The 18,885-nt window shown below is 49.0% G+C and overlaps 6 protein-coding genes across 6 annotated transcripts; 3 read left to right on the top strand and 3 right to left on the bottom strand.

Moving 5' to 3' along the window:
- The first annotated feature begins 83 nt into the window (after positions 1 to 83).
- Positions 84 to 4,235, top strand: F5147DRAFT_700820 (uncharacterized protein). Its single transcript, XM_041437702.1, has 3 exons — positions 84 to 683; positions 866 to 1,465; positions 1,518 to 4,235. The coding sequence occupies exons 1-3, from the start codon at positions 228 to 230 to the stop codon at positions 3,780 to 3,782; spliced, it is 3,321 nt and encodes a 1,106-aa protein (XP_041291655.1). The 5' UTR covers positions 84 to 227; the 3' UTR covers positions 3,783 to 4,235.
- Positions 4,236 to 4,356: 121 nt separating this feature from the next.
- Positions 4,357 to 5,865, top strand: F5147DRAFT_700817 (D123-domain-containing protein). Its single transcript, XM_041437701.1, has 5 exons — positions 4,357 to 4,718; positions 4,773 to 4,923; positions 4,970 to 5,213; positions 5,269 to 5,397; positions 5,451 to 5,865. Exons 1-5 carry the CDS (start codon positions 4,534 to 4,536, stop codon positions 5,762 to 5,764), a joined length of 1,023 nt encoding a protein of 340 aa, XP_041291654.1. The 5' UTR covers positions 4,357 to 4,533; the 3' UTR covers positions 5,765 to 5,865.
- A 1,121-nt stretch (positions 5,866 to 6,986) lies between these two features.
- On the bottom strand, positions 6,987 to 9,998 carry F5147DRAFT_637559 (kinase-like domain-containing protein). The gene is made up of 13 exons (XM_041432948.1): positions 9,558 to 9,998; positions 9,441 to 9,506; positions 9,197 to 9,382; positions 9,111 to 9,141; positions 9,021 to 9,058; positions 8,746 to 8,970; positions 8,312 to 8,689; positions 8,192 to 8,260; positions 7,952 to 8,137; positions 7,873 to 7,903; positions 7,776 to 7,813; positions 7,498 to 7,722; positions 6,987 to 7,444 (listed from the first exon to the last, which is right to left on the bottom strand). The coding sequence occupies exons 1-13, from the start codon at positions 9,732 to 9,734 to the stop codon at positions 7,217 to 7,219; spliced, it is 1,878 nt and encodes a 625-aa protein (XP_041291653.1). The 5' UTR covers positions 9,735 to 9,998; the 3' UTR covers positions 6,987 to 7,216.
- A 3,772-nt stretch (positions 9,999 to 13,770) lies between these two features.
- Positions 13,771 to 15,520, top strand: F5147DRAFT_700804 (HAD-like domain-containing protein). Its single transcript, XM_041437700.1, has 3 exons — positions 13,771 to 14,186; positions 14,241 to 14,895; positions 14,946 to 15,520. Exons 1-3 carry the CDS (start codon positions 14,133 to 14,135, stop codon positions 15,278 to 15,280), a joined length of 1,044 nt encoding a protein of 347 aa, XP_041291652.1. The 5' UTR covers positions 13,771 to 14,132; the 3' UTR covers positions 15,281 to 15,520.
- Positions 15,521 to 15,990: 470 nt separating this feature from the next.
- F5147DRAFT_746280 (phosphotyrosine protein phosphatase) lies at positions 15,991 to 16,644 on the bottom strand (the record flags this gene model as incomplete). Its single annotated transcript, XM_041439832.1, has 3 exons — positions 15,991 to 16,071; positions 16,123 to 16,351; positions 16,484 to 16,644. The coding sequence occupies 3 exons, from the start codon at positions 16,642 to 16,644 to the stop codon at positions 15,991 to 15,993; spliced, it is 471 nt and encodes a 156-aa protein (XP_041291651.1).
- Positions 16,645 to 17,127: 483 nt separating this feature from the next.
- F5147DRAFT_746279 (uncharacterized protein) lies at positions 17,128 to 18,660 on the bottom strand (the record flags this gene model as incomplete). The annotated part of the gene is made up of 6 exons (XM_041439831.1): positions 17,128 to 17,168; positions 17,229 to 17,320; positions 17,377 to 17,408; positions 17,463 to 17,681; positions 17,740 to 17,756; positions 17,817 to 18,660. The coding sequence occupies 6 exons, from the start codon at positions 18,658 to 18,660 to the stop codon at positions 17,128 to 17,130; spliced, it is 1,245 nt and encodes a 414-aa protein (XP_041291650.1).
- Between the last annotated feature and the right edge of the window lie 225 nt (positions 18,661 to 18,885).

The raw sequence follows: 18,885 nt of genomic DNA, 5'->3' as shown, positions 1-18,885 counted from the left end.
ATTAATATTACCGGCTCCGCTCCCGTCGGCGGTAATTCGGATCAAGACATAAGTATGTCCCTGAAATTCCCACGACTGCTTCCCTTGGACCGTCTGCTTTGTAGTCACTGCCCAAGGCGTCGAGCTTGCCTCATCACTAATTTCTGCTCGCTGTTCTCAACAGCGAGGACGCTATCAAGTTTCTTTTATTCTCCCTTTGCGGTTGATGATTAGCCTTTCAGGCTGTGATGACGCCGCGCCCACTCATTTCTTCTTCGAGGCGTCCTTTATCCGCCATCTTCCTGGGATCGTTACCACCCAAGGAGCAGGTCATTCCTAACTTTTCTGAGCCTCCAGAAAGCCCAAGTGCAGTGTCAAGTTCATCTGGCCTTCCTTCACCACCCGCAACCAATTCAACGGGAAGTGGTTCAACAGGTGATAACAAGAGTACAACCGAGGGCAGTCTACGCCAACGACCTGCCTCGTATGCCGGTAGCATAAACATGTCCCGCCGTAATTATGACACACCCAGCACATCCGAAAAATCTTCCAGAAATCTTGACGACGACGACGATGACGAAAACGACTATTCAAATGAAGAAGATGACACCGCTCGCCTTGACCGCAGTCATGTAATAAAGAGTCCAAACGAAAACCTCATGGCCTTGCAACGAGTTAAAAGCCTTGCTGAGCGCAACCGCATGGTACGTGCTCCTCTAGTTCCTTGACGCTCATTCTAATTGGAGCCTGCCCTTGGTAACTTGCACGTGTCTCGTGTTATTGTGAATTACAACAACTCTAACCTCACTTTTTTGTCCTGGCGATTTCCGCGTTTTATACATGGAAATATACTATCTAACCTTATTACCTTTATTTCATACCACAGGCATTGAACAAGCTCTCTTCCTTTTCCCGCACTCCGTCTCCTGCAAATTCCCGTATATCTCGATCCCCGCTTCCTCCTATCCATGCATCTTCATCCTCATCTTCCTCTTCTGCAGCCTCCCGGATTTCCTCCCACTCGCGTTCTGCCCTTACGACAAGACAGTATGATAGAGCACTGCAATATGATAGCGCACTTTCTGGCTCTGAAACAGAACGCGAGAGTCAGCGCGCTCCAACTCCCTCGTACTCTAATTCGCATTCCAACTCTCGCTCATATGGTTCTTCATCTCCAGAACGGTCATTAACGCCTCCTCCAAGCACTAGTACAAGAGAACGCCGCATATCTGCTCCCGCTTCACCGGTTAGATCTCGACAGCCTTCTCCTGCCCCCTCGCACACTCCTCGGAAGCGAGTATCTATCGCCGGTGCACTATCTGTGTCTAGAGATAACGCATCTTACGATGTGACGAACGCCGCACTAGCTGCTGTAGCATCTTCACGACGAAGTCCAACAGGCACAGGAAGCGTTAATCGACGTTCGCGGCAGCCCCTTCCAAGAGAATTCAGAGACGGTGATCGAGTGCGTACTTTGGATGGCAGGGTAACACAATTTATTCTCGTCTCCTTGACTCCCGCTGACAGACAAACTTCAGACTTCCATCGAGCCTATGACACCACATCACAACTCGCATCAAGATAGCTACACTTCTAATGCCAACACCTCTCACAGAACCTCATACGCAAATGCCAATCCTCAATATTCACCACGCGGCGCTCGTGCTAACCTTCCATCAACCGTTCGCGAACTAACGCGCCGTCACCAAACGCGTTGGCTATCGGAGGATATTTCAAGCCTTCCGGATTCTGGCCGCAGACAAACACAACGCGGCGGCAGTGCCGAAAGCACCCTGGGAGCTGGAGGACGCCTGGCTGGTGAAGGCCTACGTGCTGCTGGCATAGGTATGCGGAACGTGACACAGGCCAATGATGACGTCTTTGTACACAGCAATGGCTCGCACGTGTCTTTGCGTCGCGCACGGACAGCTGGCTCCAGCATCCATCGAACCGTCGAGTGGGAGGACGAAGATAAAGTGGCGGATGACAGGAGTCGGGCAAGCGGCTCCAGTGGCACACGGCTCAGTGAAGGCGCAGGTCCCTCCGCAAGGCCACATCTGTCTTCAGATCCGAGCAGGGCATCATCTACACTTTTAGTTGAACGAGATTCGAGAGGGGGGCGCGTAGCTTCTTCAAGACCAGCAACCTCGATGGCAGAGTTCTATCATGGGGAGGATGGAGGTGCTGGAAGGGGAGCAGCATCTTTACTCCGATCCAGACGGCAATACTCGGGCATTGAGCGACAACCTTCGGGAGCATCGCCTGGTATCCGTCCGCTTCCTCCCCAACAAGTCCCAGCGGCACCAACACCACCAGACAGATCGCGTAGCGGCACACTCACTCGACGTCACACCACAATGACACCTCTTGGGAATGGGTCGGTCTCTACTCACCAACAGAGCGCGGAGCATACCAAGCTCATGCTAGAGTCTTTGAAAATGTTCGAGAACATCTTGTCCCGTCTGCCGGATCAGTCTGCGTCCGTACCAGATTTGTTCCGCAGCGCAGAAACCATCGTTCTTGCTTCCGAGAAGTTAAATGCGTTGTTGAGAACGGGTACAAATCGAGCGCTGGAACAGCAGATTGACGCCGAGATGGATGATGAGAGATCGGGCAAGATACCCACCGGTGAAATCTGGAGGAGAGTGGGAGGGGAGTACCGCGAGAGCCTGCGTGTGAGCGACGAAGTCGTCCGAACGATTACAGGGTTTTTGCTTGGAGTCGGCAAAATTGTGAAGGAGGCATCTGCTGGTGCTTTGAATGATCCCGAACCACTGCACTCAAGAAGCGACCTTGGTGATGACGTTTCCCGCCGAACACCCGAAATAGATAGGAGCAGTAATAGAAGTCGACTGGATGGAAGGAGGAGTGTGGAGTCAAGACGGAGTTGGGAGCCTTCTGCCTCCACTGCTGACTCGTCCAGAAGGCTTACTGGTCGCTGTGAGGGAACTGCCGCACGTCCGCCTTCGTCAAGCGACTTTGATCCAGATCAGGATCAGCCTTCTTCGTCACGCAATCCCCTTCCTCTTCCTCTTCCTCCGCTGCCGCTGTCCGCCACGCGTAGGCTTTTCACACCGCGAGAACAACGTGATCGTCAAATGACGTCAAATGCACTCGCTTCTCATAATATTTCATCAGATATTGTTGATCTTTCCCTTGAGTATGAGCCTTCACCAACACCTGCCGCTCGGGGTGTACCTGCGGGCCGCCAAAAACCACTTCCGTCTCTTGCCATTCCCCCACCTCTTCCTACCTTACCTTCTGAATCGCTTATGGGCAGGTTGACAAGTAATTCGCTGGACAAAAGCAACAATCGCAAACCATCTACGACATCCGCCGCTACCATCCGAGGTATCCCTTTGCCATCCGCCAATCCGACAACCGCTGTAACTACTCATACGGTATCCAACTCTCCTGAAAATTCAACATTCCCTCTATCCCGTGTTGACTCCAAAGACTCCGTTCGTTCATCTGTAACCTTCTCGCGTCCTTCTGAAGTTTCGCTATCTGCGTTACAACAGCAGCACTCACGAGACGAGGCACGCAGGAAGGCCATTACGTCATCTTCTAACACTGAAGAAGACACGAACGTTCCTCCGGCACCGTCGCCTGCTCAAGTCCGTTCTCCACTTTCAGGCTCAGAGACGGAGCGAGATACTCGCCGGCGGACATTTGGTTCACGAGCAGCTCGTATGTCATTGGACAGCATTCGTGACGAAAGGGAAGGTTCTCAGTCACGCACCGTCACTATACCTTCGCAAAGGCGGGAGAGGCGACGGACTGTGACTGAGGTGTTTGCATAGCAATCATAGGGTCGTTCGTGTGCTTCCCTACCTCTTTCCAAAGTAAGTCCAATTGACAATTGTGGGTGACAACGGACTGATGACTGGGAAAGAATTCCGAGTTGTAATTTGCCTTTTTCTTTTCTTTTCCGCCATTTGTGCATTATATCCCCGGCATTCATCTCGACTACATGGACTCTTTCGGCGAGAATCAGCCGATTCCTCCCCTCATTAACTTTATTCTTGGTCCCATACTTGCCCTGGCTGGCTCTCCGATTGTTTTTTTGTCTGCTCTCTTCTCTCTCATCGCTGTTTGTCTATCTTGTCTTGTTATATGATGTGTTTTACATCGCACGTTAGGTATTTATGCCCGAGTATACCATGCACGAATATGATAGGTCCTCCGTCGAAATACTACTGGTATTCTTGAAGATTATCATAGAGCTTTCCTAATTCTATCCTGATTGGCCAACCGCATACTGTGAATGAGCAGTTATTTTGAATGCTACACTTCCAATACTTGGAAAACGATAACGGCGTACTTAGATTATATCCTAAGTTCGGCAGGACTTGTCTTGCATAAGGCAGTCACAATGAAAGTTCAAAGCGTTTACTTAAGTTAAGGCAGCTCGTTATGATTACGTATCGGGGATACCAGAGACTTACTGTGGTACTCGCACGTATGAGGGTGATGCATTGATGACTGACCCGCAGTCATGGGTTCAATAACTGTAGCTAGTTTTCTCGATCAGCCTGTACTTAGACTGACATCATGCCATCCCATCGCATCTTTCCTCTACAAACACCAGATTATCTACTTTCCTTCCAATTTTCATCATGGTATCCGACATTTTCCTCCATTAGCATCAAAAGCACCATCATCCGTCCCTTGAGTCAAGCATTCAAGGAATACCTCGACTCGGACGGCATTTTCGTACCAGAAGGCTCGGAAAACGTGTCAGTTGGCTACAATGACCATCTGTTTCAGTTGTACTCACTTCCCACTGCCAGTCCCGCAGAAAGCTCTCCTTCGGACCAAGAGGATGAAGACGATGCTGCAGTTGGGCAATCCTTCTCCTTCCCCGATCTAGATGAGCGGATAAGACAAATCATCAAAGAATACGGCGCCATTTTCCCCAAGCTCAATTTTTCTTCACCAAAGGTCAGCTCGTTCCATCGAAATTGATCCACGTTCACATCGAACACAGGACGCATCATGGGTGCTGCCACCATACTCGCCTCTCAAATGCACATCTCCGTCAGACGTCTACATCCTACTGAAATCCTCGGACTTCATATCGCACGATCTAAGTATCGACGCGGTCTTCGAGGGATGCCAATGCGATCCCTCGAACCCGCCATCGTACCAACTCGAGCTTGTCTTGAGGAAGTGGTATCCTATAGACCGGAGTCGCGAGTTCAGGTGTTTCGTTCGCGAAGGCCGTCTCATAGGTACGTCCTATTTTCTGATTATTGTTCCAGCAAGCCACGAACGACGCTCGTACAGGGATATCACAACGCGATACGAATTTCTATGACTTCATGAACCAGCCGCAAACACAAAACAAGATCTTAGAAACGCTTCAGCGTTTTTGGGAGGACAAGATCAAGTCCGAATGGCATGGACAACAAGACTGTATGTGTCACATCGTTTTTGTCGTAGTCCGCGCACTCATCACACTTCTGAAGATGTTTTCGACGTGTTGATGACGCGTGATCTGTCTCGGGGACATGTCCTAGACTTCAACCCATACGCACCCCGGACGGATCCCCTGCTATTCACGTACGAAGAGCTCTTGTCGGTCTTCACGCAGGGGTCGAGCGCACCCGAGGTCCGTATCATCGACTCGCCTTTACATCCGCTCGCATCGCGTAACGCACCGGCTTACCAACACAACATGTTGCCAATGGAAGCCCTCGCGCTGAGTAGCGGTCGGGACATCAACGACTTCTCTGATTTGTGGAAGAATGAGATTCAGCAGTCCATGAATGACGACGACTAATAGACATGGTCTTCCTTTGAAAGATCTATTCACGTACGGAGATCTTTTATCAGACCTGAGCTTCGTATCATCCAGTCACCTCTACATTCAGCCACAGCACGCACCACGCTGCCAATTGAAGTCCTCGTGCTAACTAGCGGTCAAGAGTCAAGACATCAACATATGGACCATAATGTAAGGAATAGTCAAGCGGGCGATCTACAGACATCTCTATGATACTTTTAGATCTTGTCAACCTCAATGCCAGAGTCGCTAGCGCTACCATCAGTGAACGCAGGGCGAGTGGCAGCTAGACCTGAGGCATTTTGTGGAAAACAATGTTGCCTTCATCCTCGACGAACTAAACGATGCCTCAGAATATATACCAGACCAAAGTAAAAGTATACTGGTGCATGGTAAACCTTCAAACTCCGCTGTGTTGACTTCAGTCCTCGAGTTACTACACTTACGCTGTTTTGAACGACATTAAAAATTCATTTAATAACCATGGATTTCGATTAGCGCATTGCGACACCGAGCAGCCCAGCCGTGTCCTGCGCATCAATCATACTCCAAACCCCAGCCAATCGCGAAGCTCAGCGGAAAGAGCTCCTTCGCCCCTGTCTACTCGTGGTAAGACAGCTGTCATGGGTGCCAGTTGCGTGCTGATATATCGTGTCAGTAGCTGCCAGATCTACCACGGTACCACCACTAGTGATTTCATGGTCATCGGACCACGAGGGGTCAACTGGTTAGTGTTCTCGTTTATCATCGAGTTAAAATGACTCAAGTGGAGCCCTTGTACCACTACCATGGCGTTTCCGAACGAGTGTAAAAAAACAATACATCCGTAGCGGTGTGAAAATTTTGCATTCGGCGAGGACATATCACGGACGTTATGTGGAGGTGAGGGTACTTCCATCACTCCATAATTCAAAGTTTTGATACATTTGATCCCCGTATAATCACACTGAACTTCTATGATGTGTCCAAGCTTGTCACGGTGGGATACAACAACTATCTCTGCTCCTCAAATAGCTCAGAGCTCAGCTATGTATAGTGGCCGCAACTTAGGGTTGCTCCTCGGTGATCCCCATACAAAATGACATCATTTCTGTTGTCCCCTAAAAAAATTGCCGTCCTTCTCAACACCACAGGTACCACACTCTGCTATGTATAGTCTTGGGAATGCTTATGGTTGGAAACCTTGTGCTTTAACTCCAGATATTAACCTTGCTACTGATTGCAGTTACGCACAAGTTACATGGACTCATGACCGGCCGCCTTATACAACGGTAATAAGGTGTGTTAGGTATACCGTAATATAGTGTAAGTGGCTGGCAGCACTTAGTACTGAATGAATACAGTACAAGTCAATAATATAAGAGAAATCTTGGAGTGAAACGTATACATTTACTATACTGATGCATAGGTTCAGTAAGCAGATGTTTGCATGTAAGACAAGCACAAGAATCAACTAGTTCTGGACAGCGAGTCAAATTCATTCCTGATCGTCACATCAGCTTCCTCCGTCGATGGACGGTCCCGAGGATCAGTAGACCAACATTGCTCGATAAATGGCCAATACTTTTCAGGGAGCTCAGGATAATGAGTTCGGGAGGGTGTTTCCGACTTAGCTATGTGCAGGACGATCATGTGATTATGCCGGAGGTAATGATAAGGGATTTTGTTGGTGAAGACCTAAAGGCAGAGCTCACGACATCATCAACAAGTTGAGAATATTCTGGGCGTACCTGCAACATGATACCGCCGAACGAAAAGACGTCGCTCTGCTTGCTTGGCCGTACTGGAGTTCCGTCCTCTCGCTCTTCAAGCAGCTCAGGAGCCATCCATCGTACATTGCCACTGAAGGTGGAAGTCCAGGAAGCCTGAGAGGCGCTTATGACCTCCGAATACATCAAGGAAAGACCGAAGTCGGCAACACAAGCGGTGCCGTCAGCATATATCAGCACGTTAGGCTAGAGATCATGTCTCGATCAAATCAAAATTATCGAGAAGCGGTCGAACTTACCCCAGTGAGGTCACCATGGATGACACTCTTAGCATGAACTGTGCATGTGAGGAATGTCACTACTCCAGGTCTAGCACTGAGAATAATTAGCACGTACGATATTGCAGGCCAGCTATGATATCTCTGAGCTGAGATTGCCATCAGCCTGTGGTCTGCATGAAATACAAGAGACTTACGATCCGGAATTTTCTAAGGAGAGTAAGAGCCGCACCCTCACGCTTCAAATAATCCGACAGGTTACCCCATTCTGCCCAACGACTGACTATCGCTGGAAATGGGCCGAAGCCATACGTATAACCATAGATGGGTACAATATTTGCGTGGTTGAGGCTGGCAGATATCTTGAGTTCATGCATTATCCTCTACGAGATGGCAGCCCATAAGTAATAGATGAAGTCCTTCGTCAAGAAACTCGCCTTGGTCTTTTTCGTCTTTGCTGGCCCAAATTGATCATCAGCGCATGTCTGCAATACTTTCACCGCAACCTGCTCAATTATCAATTTTGAACTGATGGACAAACAACGCTGCAAACGAACTTGGGCTAGTATGCGATCAACGTAGGTGCATTTCCAAATATCTGCGAACCCGCCACGAGCAACAGGGTGGCCTTCAGCTTTGGAGATATACTTTGAGAGGTCTCGGAGTGCTGCATGAGGAGGGAGATTGTCGCCATAAGCAACAGGATTCATTTCAGATCTCGACAGTGAGTCAAATTCGTTCCTGATCATTATATCAACTTCCTCTGTCGATGGACGATCCCGAGGATTAGTGGACCAACATCGCTCCATAAGCGCCCAGTATTTTTCAGGGAGCTCAGGATAACGGGCTCTGGAGGACGTTTCCGACCTAGCTAGGCATCGGACGATGGTGACCTCAGTACTGTGATAATAATAAGGAACTTTGTTGGTGGAGACCTGAAGGCAAAGCTGGTAATATCATCAACCAGAGGTAGGGATTACCTCAGACGTACCAGCAACATGATACCGCCGAACGAATAGATGTCGCTCTGCTCGCTCGGACGAGCTGAAGATCCATGATCCCTCCTTACTAACAGCTCAGGAGCCATCCATCGTATGTTTCCTTTGAGGGTGGAAAACCAGGAAGCCTCAGAGGCGCTTGCGACCTCTGAATACATCAAGGAAAACCCAAAGCCAACAATACACGCAGTGCCATCACCGCGGATGAGCACATCAGACTAGAGCTTGCGTCTAAATACAATGGAGCTATCGAGAAGATCGAACTTACCCCATTGAAGTCTCCATGGATGAAACCGTTGGCGTGAACTATGAGGAATGGTTAGAGCTCAGTTGGGCACTGACAGTAACTATCACGTACGATATTGCAGACCAGCTATGATGTCTCTGAGCTAAGTGTTCCATCGGTTTTGTGCTCTACCCAAAATACATCAAGAGAAGACTTGCCAGCTGGAATCGTCTGACGAGACTAAGAACCGCACCCTCACGCTCCAGATAGTTTAGCAGGCTACCATTTTCTGCGAAAGGTGTGACTATCGCTGGAAGTGAGCTGAAGCTATACGTATAACCATAAATGGGTACAATATTTGCATGGTTGAGGGCGGTACGTATCCTCAGTTCACGCTTTATCCTCTACGAAGTGGCGCCCGTGTTGTAAGCAATAGACTCAGTCCTTCGGTAAGACACTCGCCTGAGTTAATTTTATCTTTGATCCTTCAGAATAAAGGGTAAATAATGGTATTGCTTTCACTGCGACCTGCAAAATCAAATTTTAGACAGATAAACAGACAAAAGACAGCAAACGAACTTTGACCGATATCTGATCGATGTGAAGGGTGCATTTCCAGATCTCCCCCAACCTGCCGTAAGCAACAGGGTGTTGTTGATCCATGGTGATAGCATTTGAGATGTCTTTCAGCGTTGTTTCAGTGGGGAGACTCGGATGATCAGGCTCATCATTACGAGCGGAGAAACCTGTATGCATAAGGGACTCGGAAGAGGCACGGAGATCGGGGTATAGCTGAAGGGCCTAGTAGTAGACTGGTGACCAACCCGTGGTGTAGTATGAGGCAAGCCGTCGATAGACGGATTGGTTTGACTTTGGATGTCGAGCGGATTCTCACAACTAGTAGGAGTCGACCCAAAGGATAATTCTCCGCTATAATGGGAAAGGCTATAAACTACGCGTCTCACATAGAACGTGACATATCGCGCTGATTATTGAGATCGTCTCGCCATGGTTCAATTCAACCCGAGTTCCACATAATTATGTAAGGACCCCCCCCCCTCAACTTTTTGTTCGGCAGTTTGAGTCAAACGTTCACAGCGTCAGAATTGGCAGCTCAGGAAGAAAGTCAGTCATGGCGGAATGTACACTCGTAGACTAACACAGCGTGTTTCGTCTACGCACACCACACAAAGGCGCTGAATAAATGCAGACTTTGACAACACGGCGTCGCAATCTCTGGAGATGCTGTTATAATGCCTGAAACAATCTCGGTGAGTTTCCTCACTCTTGTACGACCACATGCTCACGCACCTCGTAAAGTGCCTAGGCTCCAGTCCCAGTCATTCTAAAACCTAGTATGAGCGGACTGCAACACATTTCAGCTTCGCGCCCTCGGCCTTAGGAATGACGGTCGGGTACCTTGCAATTTCTTCGGCGCGTTTTGCCAGTGCCACCAAGTCAACCTCACCAGGGCAAAAATTACAAAGCTCTGAGAGTGCAGGCATGGCATCGACTCGGAGTAGGACTTGTCATTTCTACCATGTGACACGTCTTTTGTGGTGCGACAAATTTGCATTCGACGAGGACATATTTCGGATGTTATGTGGTGAGGGTACTGCCGTCGCTCCCTAATTCAAAGTTCTGATACATCTGATCCCCGTGTAATCACACTGAACGGTCGAAGCTTGTCATGGTGGGACACAACAAATATTCCTGCTCCTCAAATGGCTCAGAGCTCAGCGCTCAGCTATGTATAGTGGCCGCAACTTGGGGCTGCTTCCCATGACATAATGACATCATTTCTGTTGTCTCCTAAAAAATTCTCAACACCCAGACACCACGCTCTGCTATGTATAGTCTTGGGAACGATGGTTTGAGACCTTGTGCTTCAACTCCACATATTCACCTTGCTCCTGATTGCAGTTGCGCACAAGTTACGTGGACTCATGACCGGCCGCCTTACGACGGCAACAAGGTGTTTGTGTGGGTAAGGTGAGTACTGAACGAATAGAGGACAAGTGAATCTCCTACTTCGCCTTAATCGGGTATGTGTGTGAACTGCGTCTCACATAGAACGCGACACCGTGACATCGCGCTGATAATTAAGATTGTCTCGCCATGGCTCAATCCAACTTGAGCATTACCTGCTTCCACATAAGGACCCCTCAAAAAAACATGCTCGAGTTGTTGTTCGGCGGCTCACAGCACCCGAATAGGCAGCAGAGCAAACTCGCCTTATTTCAGAAAGAGAGTTGACCTCGCAGGATCCATATCGTCATTGGCGGGGTGTACCCCTATAGACTAACACAGTGCGTTTTCATCTACGCACACCACGCGAAGGTGCTGACTATATGTAGACTTTGAAAAAACAGCTCCTCGATGTCTTTGATATCGCAATTTCCGGAGATACTGTAATGATGCGTAACTTGCCTGAAACAGTATCTTTCATTCCGGGTGAGTTTTGCCACTCTTGTACAACTTAAGTTGTTGCATCCCCACGCACCTCGTAAAATGCCTTGGCTGAGTCTTAGTTGTTCTACTACATACCTGATCTATGATTAAGGCTGTTGAAGGTCACACAACCACAGCAATACTCTCCGTCTCATCAACTGACAGCGGGAGGGAGAAGCAAATAGTCTTGCCACTCCCAATTCCAACTGCTGCTTCAAGTTCCCTCGCAATTGAGTGTTTCTTCGGCGCGTTTTGCCAGTGCCGTGGCCTGCCAGGTCAACCTCATCAGGACAAAATTTCCAAAGTTTGGAGAGTGCGGGTATGGTATCGAGCAGGACTTGTGATTTCTACTATACATATCTTTTGTACCACATGTATGCAGTCTTTCCACCTTGCAATTCGATGCTGGAACTCGTTCGCTTGCGGCAGATTCGGCATTCGATACTCCAGAGTCACCTCCTGTTGCCTAGTCAGGTTGTAAGCGGAGTTTGAGTGAGTTCTCGATGAAGCGCCTTGTGCGACGGTCCACCAACTGCCCTTTTCCCACGCCGACAATGCAGCTGATGTGGAGACTGACTCTGTTCGTTCTCGAAGAAGTCCTTCCAGGCTAGACTCGTCACTATTCTGCCTACCTGCGCATTCTCAATGAAGTGCTTCCAGACGCCTTGTCCGACGAACCACCGCCCTTTTCCTACGCCGACAAGACGGCTGGTGTCGACACTACCGTATGAGTTACGCATATATTAAATATCCTCAAATACGAAATGATACACCGCATTCGCAAGCAAACGTTGCATTGTTCTCCTATCCCAAGTCACCGGGGCACAGAACCTGCCTCTGCGATCGCGCCCCGCACGGGAGAAGAATGAAAAAAATGTCGATCAGAACGGCAGAAATCATTTGATGTTGCCAAGTTTATTGGTTTTCAGGGCTCGGTGAACACCAGTTCTGGTTGTGCGGCTGATTCTTTGTCCAGCGCCCTACCCAGCAAAGCTTTCATTCCCTGCAGATCTGGTGCCAAAGACCCTGACGAGTTCCTTCGAGTTGCTGCATCAAGAACTTTCATCGGTTTTAAAGCGATTGCCGACATGCGGCGTTGTGATTGCTTTTACGGGTGAGCGCGATTTTTTTCAACTGTTCTTGGGTCCAGGCTGGAAGATGATGACAATGCTTATCACTGGTATATGAAGTTGACTGACAATTTGACTTCTTTTGCGACTGGCTGTCCAGGCTAGAAGACAATAAAGCATTGCTTATCGGTACCTTCGAAGCCGATGGGCGGTTTGAACTTTGACCGATTCATGGACAGCGCGTTTTTGCGGCTGGCTGAAAGACCCGGTCGATGCTTATCGCTGACGTCCGCAGTTGATCAGGTTCGATTGTTTTTGGGGTGGAGAGAGCATATCTGTGACTGGTTGGATGACAAGAAGATACTTATCGTCACTGCCACTTCGGTCTATATGTTTAATAAACGAGCTCCAAGGGCTCCAACGAATTCACATGACGTCGATGGCGTTGCCGCTTCGAAGAGAGAGCCCACGGTATTTGTGGTTCACAAAGGAAACGCCACAGCTCATGAATACATGAATGAATAGCGTCTACCGAGTGAGTGGATATCAAACCCTTCAGATAAAGTTATGTGTTATTTGGTGTAGTAGCAGTCAGGGTCCGATGAACCTTCGCGAAACAGTTAAAGCGAACTGGTTGCCGAGAAGAGAGAAGCCAACTAGAACGCGTCTGATACAAGCAGAGATACATATTGGACGAATTGCTCCCCCCTGACCGTGCGCGAATAGATGCGGCGTCAGGCACGAAGAAAGAGGTTGTGAACCTTCTGAACGAGGGTGGGGGCCAATCCAACCACATGATGACACATGACTGGATGAGGTTCTTGCGAACGAGCTATAACGTGGTGATGCTGTAGCACTTTGAGCTTAGGGGATGTTGGCCCAATTGGAGCGGGCTTATCTATTTGCCAGGGACGCGCCGCCGGTGAGCGCGTCAATGAGGAGTGATAAGGGAAGACACGGTCCGCACGGAAATAAGGGTGACTAAAATAGATAGACTTCGCGAAAATGCGCTGAAGATCAAGACCCCTCCCATGCGGTCCCATAAATGTCAAATGATATGTTCCAGTAATGGTAACGATAACTACCAACAATATTGACGTGTCTCACTTAACTCACGTTATTTGCTCCAATTTAGGTATACAGATCCCGGCAAAAAGGCCAAATTTTTGTAAAAATTAGTACCCGTTGTGCCGACGGGCACGTTGGTTTTCAATCCATCTCCTCGATTAGGAAATTCTTCAAGTTCATTGATCTCGCTTGTCGTCCTGCCCGGCACCCCAAGCCCTCCTGTTAAGTCGCCAATGCATATCCGGGCTTCGGCAACTGTCAATGAACCTATCGACACTACCGTGATGAAACGGATACAACCTGGCGCGAAATTAATTGGTAACCTTCTCTGTCAAGGCAACTCCACTGGCAGCGGCATCTTCTACCAATTTTTTTATATCCCTTGACGTCACTAAACAAAACAAGGAGGTTTGTTAGACGCGAAAGTATATAAGATGGGCTCAGCAATTCACTAAATGTCAGTTCCTTCATCCCCTCTCAGCCTTTCATACATACCATCTTGTCTCGGTATACCCACCCTTTCACATCCACCCTCCTCACCACATCTTTCAACGAAATAATCACGATGTCCTCCCAGAACGCTCACACTTTCTACGCCGACGCCGTCCTCTTCGACATGGTGTGTATTTTCTTGCATTGGGATTCCAAATCTAACTCTGCCAGTGCTTTACAGGACGGCACCCTCACGGACTCCATCGCAGCTGTCGAGGCGGCCTGGGGTAAAGTCGCCAAAGACATTGGCCAAGACCCCGCTTACGTTATTGCTGCAACCCATGGCAAGCGCGCCGTAGACAATCTCGCCCAATTCAAGCCCCATATCAAGGCACATGAGATGGACGACGAGGTTCAAAATTTCGAGGAGAGCATTCTCTTCTTCGCCGATGCCTACAACATGTACGGGCCCGGCTCGCAGCGCCCCTCACCTGCAAGCTCGCCTGTCTTGAATTCCCCTCTTAGCTCCGGCTCCGCGACCCCTGATCTTTCCTTCTCGCCAAGCAATTCTGCCCCTTCTTCTCGTGCATCATCATTCGTCTCGCCTCGTCGACCATCATTTGCCAGCAAGCTAAATAATATGCTGACTATGTCCGTCGTACCTGAAGCGGCCGTCTACGGTCAGGGTCCCCAATTCGAAGACTCTATCATGGAAGAAGATCAGCAGGACATCGTTATGTTCGAGGCCAACCAGAAGAAACACGTTCTCGAGGCTTGGCAACAGGAAGCAACGAGTGTTGATCGCTCAGTGCGGATTTTGCCCGGTGTTAAAAGGATGATGAGCTCCATTCCTGAAGGTCGTTACGCTGTCGCCACCTCAGGTGCAAAAACATATGGTATGCGGATTTTTATTTACGATGAAGTATCATACTGATTATTGTTGCAGCATATGGTTGCATGACTCGCGTTGGTATTACCCCGCCCAAGATTACCATTACCGCAGACGACAAGCGTCTCAAGGCTGGAAAGCCTGCCCCAGACCCATTCCTCCTTGCTGCTCGCGAACTCGGTTTTTCTGCGAAAAACTGTGTCGTGTTCGAGGACTCCCCAAGTGGGATCCGCGCAGGTGTCGCTAGCGGTGCCACCGTAATTGCTGTGTGCACCAGCCATGAGAGGAAGCACATCGAGCATGTCGGCGCCCACTTTGTGGTGGAAAACATGGACAAAGTAAAGTGCGAGCCGTGTGCGGACGGCAGACTGAAGTTTACCGTGCAGCTATGATTGTTCCTAGAGTGTATGTATTCCCTATCTTAACCTTCCTCCAGTGGAAAGGCCGCGCTACATCCGTTGTCATCTTCTCCTTTTTTTTATTTCCATTTGTACGACACGATTCTTGCTCAGATCTGCACTCCACTTAGGGATGCTTGTACACATAGAGGACTTGAATACTCATGTAATTTCGAATAGCATTCTCAATCTAGCAGCGCCGCGCGTCATTCGATGACAAGATGGTATCATGAACTCAAAGTCTCAAAAGACTGGTCGTGAATTGTACTGGATGATAGCTGACCCGATTTCGATCTCCTCTGACCCTTACAGGGTACAGTCCTCGGTGAAGAAGGGTAAGACTAGCGCCACTGTATAGTACTGGGGGATACGTTCCGAACTCAAATGCACTGGTTGGAAATCACCTGTTCCAAATTGTAAGTTACTACCAGTTCTTCTGTACCAACCCCATCATGGCAAGATCTCAATTTCGATTGATGAAGAAGACAAGAAGCCTTGACGAAATCAAAGATCGCATAATGATGTTTGACAAAAACCGAAGAAGTCGGCATCAGGCTAGCGCTTGGAAGACGAAGCGCTACATAATAATTTCAGATATTCCAAACTTGAGCATACCAAAAAAACAGGTATTATGGGGGTATCTTCCGTCTTGTTCATAGTTCCTGCTGCGAGCTTTATCCAGTCCCATCCGCCGAATTGTCCCCTCAACTGTTCTTCCCAGCGACCTCGTCCAAAAACGCATTTGAAAGCTTCACGCACTGCTCGTAAACCTCCTTGAACCCATCCTGCGCACGCGCCATTTCAGAGTCCATTCCCGCGACACCAAAACGACTCACAAGTCCCCCATAATACGGGTCCTGAATCGGCTTGTTATCAGGGAGGTAAGAGCCCCAAAGCCTCACCACCGCTTTCGATCCCTCCCTCCGACCCGCATGTCGTTCCAGCGCGCGCAGATTAGACCCATCAGCTGCGAGTATATAATCAAAGGACATGAAATCTGACGCGCGGACTTGTCGTGCAGAGTGGGATATAGGAACGTTTTTCTGCACGATCACGATAGTGCTCCTACGTACATATTCCTATTAAGATGCTGGGGGAGGAAAGGAGCATACCGTGCCGCATACTTCGATAGTCCTGCCACGATCATACTTAGCCTGAGTCTGGGGGGTCGAGAGCACAGATGCGATGCTCGCTTACCGTTCGTCAGGATCTTCCCCGATATGTGCAGCAGCTGTGCCAGCGCTGTCGACGTGGATATTGGTGATGCCGCGCTTGAGGGCTTCGTTGCGGAGGACGGCTTCTCCCATGGGAGAGCGGCAGATGTTGCCGAGGCAGACGACGAGGACTGAGATCGTCATGTGTTGGCTTAACGAGGCTAGCGTGGTGAGTAAAGAGGTCTTATCGGATTGTTATCAGCAAGAAGCGAATGTTCATGTGGCGCCTAGGATTATCAGGCTCACACGGTTTCATTTCATTGGAGCAAGGAAGCGTAGGAGAACTTCGTCACTAGTACACATGTAGTTATCAGTAGAACTTCATCTTCAAGTCTACGAGCAGTGCACTGATCATCATTCACTCGTGTTCCTGACCGGACTGGTGTGGTACTCCGGAATGACTCATGATCATGATCAATTCCGTGTCGGCAACGTATTCGATCAATGTCTATATTACACCTTGACATGTTGCGCCGCACAGACAGGTACCCTATATGTCCCAAAAAAAAACCGAATAACACATACTATGTACAATATTTTTGCGACTGATTTTGTTCGTAGCAGTCATGCCGAATGAAATCACGGACATCAAAGGCGTTGGATGGTCGTAAGTGAGAGTAGTAGAGGTTAGTCTTCGATAGGATGCTGGCACTGCATCCAGAACGGACCTGCCAAGGTAAGGGCATTAGCCGCTGATGTGAGAAATCGACCTGAATATTTGCACATACCGATGGGATCCTGTGGGTCATGCATGGTCGTAGACCAAGCCCCAAGAACTCCATATTGAGAACGGATGTTGCCCATAACAATCGCTTCCCCCCTGTTTTAGAGCATATGGTTACCAAATGATGAACAATGTAAGGACGAGGACCATACCACCACACTGGTTGATCTCCGTTACCAGCGACCTATACCCGATCTTGGCGTCAGCGAGAACAAATTGACTTGACTGGTGTACTTACGAAGTGCCACCGTACCTGGTGGTCAGGCGTGAGTTTGACGTAGCCGACGATGGAGAAATTGCCATCCATCTCTCCTACGTAGTTGATTTTTGGTCGGGTCGGGTGATCCGGGTCTCGCTCCACATTGATCACACGGAAAAATATGTCTACCGCGCTGAACGTCTCCTCTAACTCTCCATCTTCGAATATAGTGTGATCAAGTGGCTCGTCCTCTGGCATCTGTAAATGTCTGTCAGATGGGACTATAATTACAGGTAACAAGGGCAGTAGAACATACATTGGGATCATTGTAAACTAGACGGGAGCAATGCCACGTCAGAGACAACGGAAGGACAAGAACATTGATGGACTTACTTAGTAATTCCCGGTGATCCATGAAACAATAAGAGATCCGCCATAAGCCTTCGACGCCGGCCCAATCAGTCTCGCAGTTCAGATCCAGACTGGGCGGTATGACAGCCTGACAGAAAGTCAGGCTCATCGAGCAAATTTCAAAAGCAAGTTCTTCATCCTCTTCCTTCTCCACCAACGCGCTAGCGAAGACATGTGCGAGCTTCTGCATATGCACCCAATTGACCACTCCACTTCCATCTAGCATAAAAGGCCCAAAGTTGTTTGAGGGCCCGTAGTTGCGCTGACTGTAAACATATGCTCGGGAAAGCACTCTCTGCGTTGCCAAAGCATCTCTGTCAGTCAACCCAAACCATGTGTGCAAGCGTGCGCGGAGCTGTTCTTCTTCATGGGAATGGCTCTCCAGATCAAGGAACGCGCCGTCCTGCAGGAGTGTCTGCATCCACACCACATTACGGGACGTCGGCTCGCTCTCAGGGAAAGGTAGAGGCGGTACGTTCGTCACCATGTCAAGCAGGGTTCGTAGTACCTGACATCTTTCATCTGGTCGACAGACAGTAACATCATTCACGACTGTCCTCGCGCGGATGATGTTTTGTAGTTCCTCCCTCCATTTGATGTCAGTCCGGCGATTGCCGAGGTACGTGACCGCCTTACGGGGGTCATCAAATGATTGCGCCAAGTAAAGAGCTCGCCAGAAATGCTCATCATCGGCAGTGTATACGAGCCCGCGGAAGAGTTGACACACTTGGGCTGTACTTGCGACATCAAGAGGGTCCAAAATCACGAGAATGTGCTCTAATACTTCAAGCGGCAGATCGGTTATACGAGCAGTGTCTGAAACCATTGGACAGCGTCAAGCCGGGGACGTCAAGGACGACCGGAGGCAAGGCTAGCTACGCTGGGGGACCGTTCAACTGGGTTTGGGAAGGAAGGGTTTCTGGGAGATAGTAGCGGATCATGATATAGTTCAATAAACACTCGAAAAAATTCTTTCACTATCGGGTCGTGTGGGTAGCATGCTCTGAATCGAGCAACTTACTAAAATCAATAGAAATTATTTTCGATGTGG

The sequence above is a fragment of the Suillus discolor genome (assembly GCF_016758755.1).
Source record: "Suillus discolor strain FC423 chromosome Unknown F5147scaffold_35, whole genome shotgun sequence".
NCBI classification, from domain to species: domain Eukaryota; kingdom Fungi; phylum Basidiomycota; class Agaricomycetes; order Boletales; family Suillaceae; genus Suillus; species Suillus discolor.
This window is presented reverse-complemented; position numbering and strand designations above follow the sequence as displayed.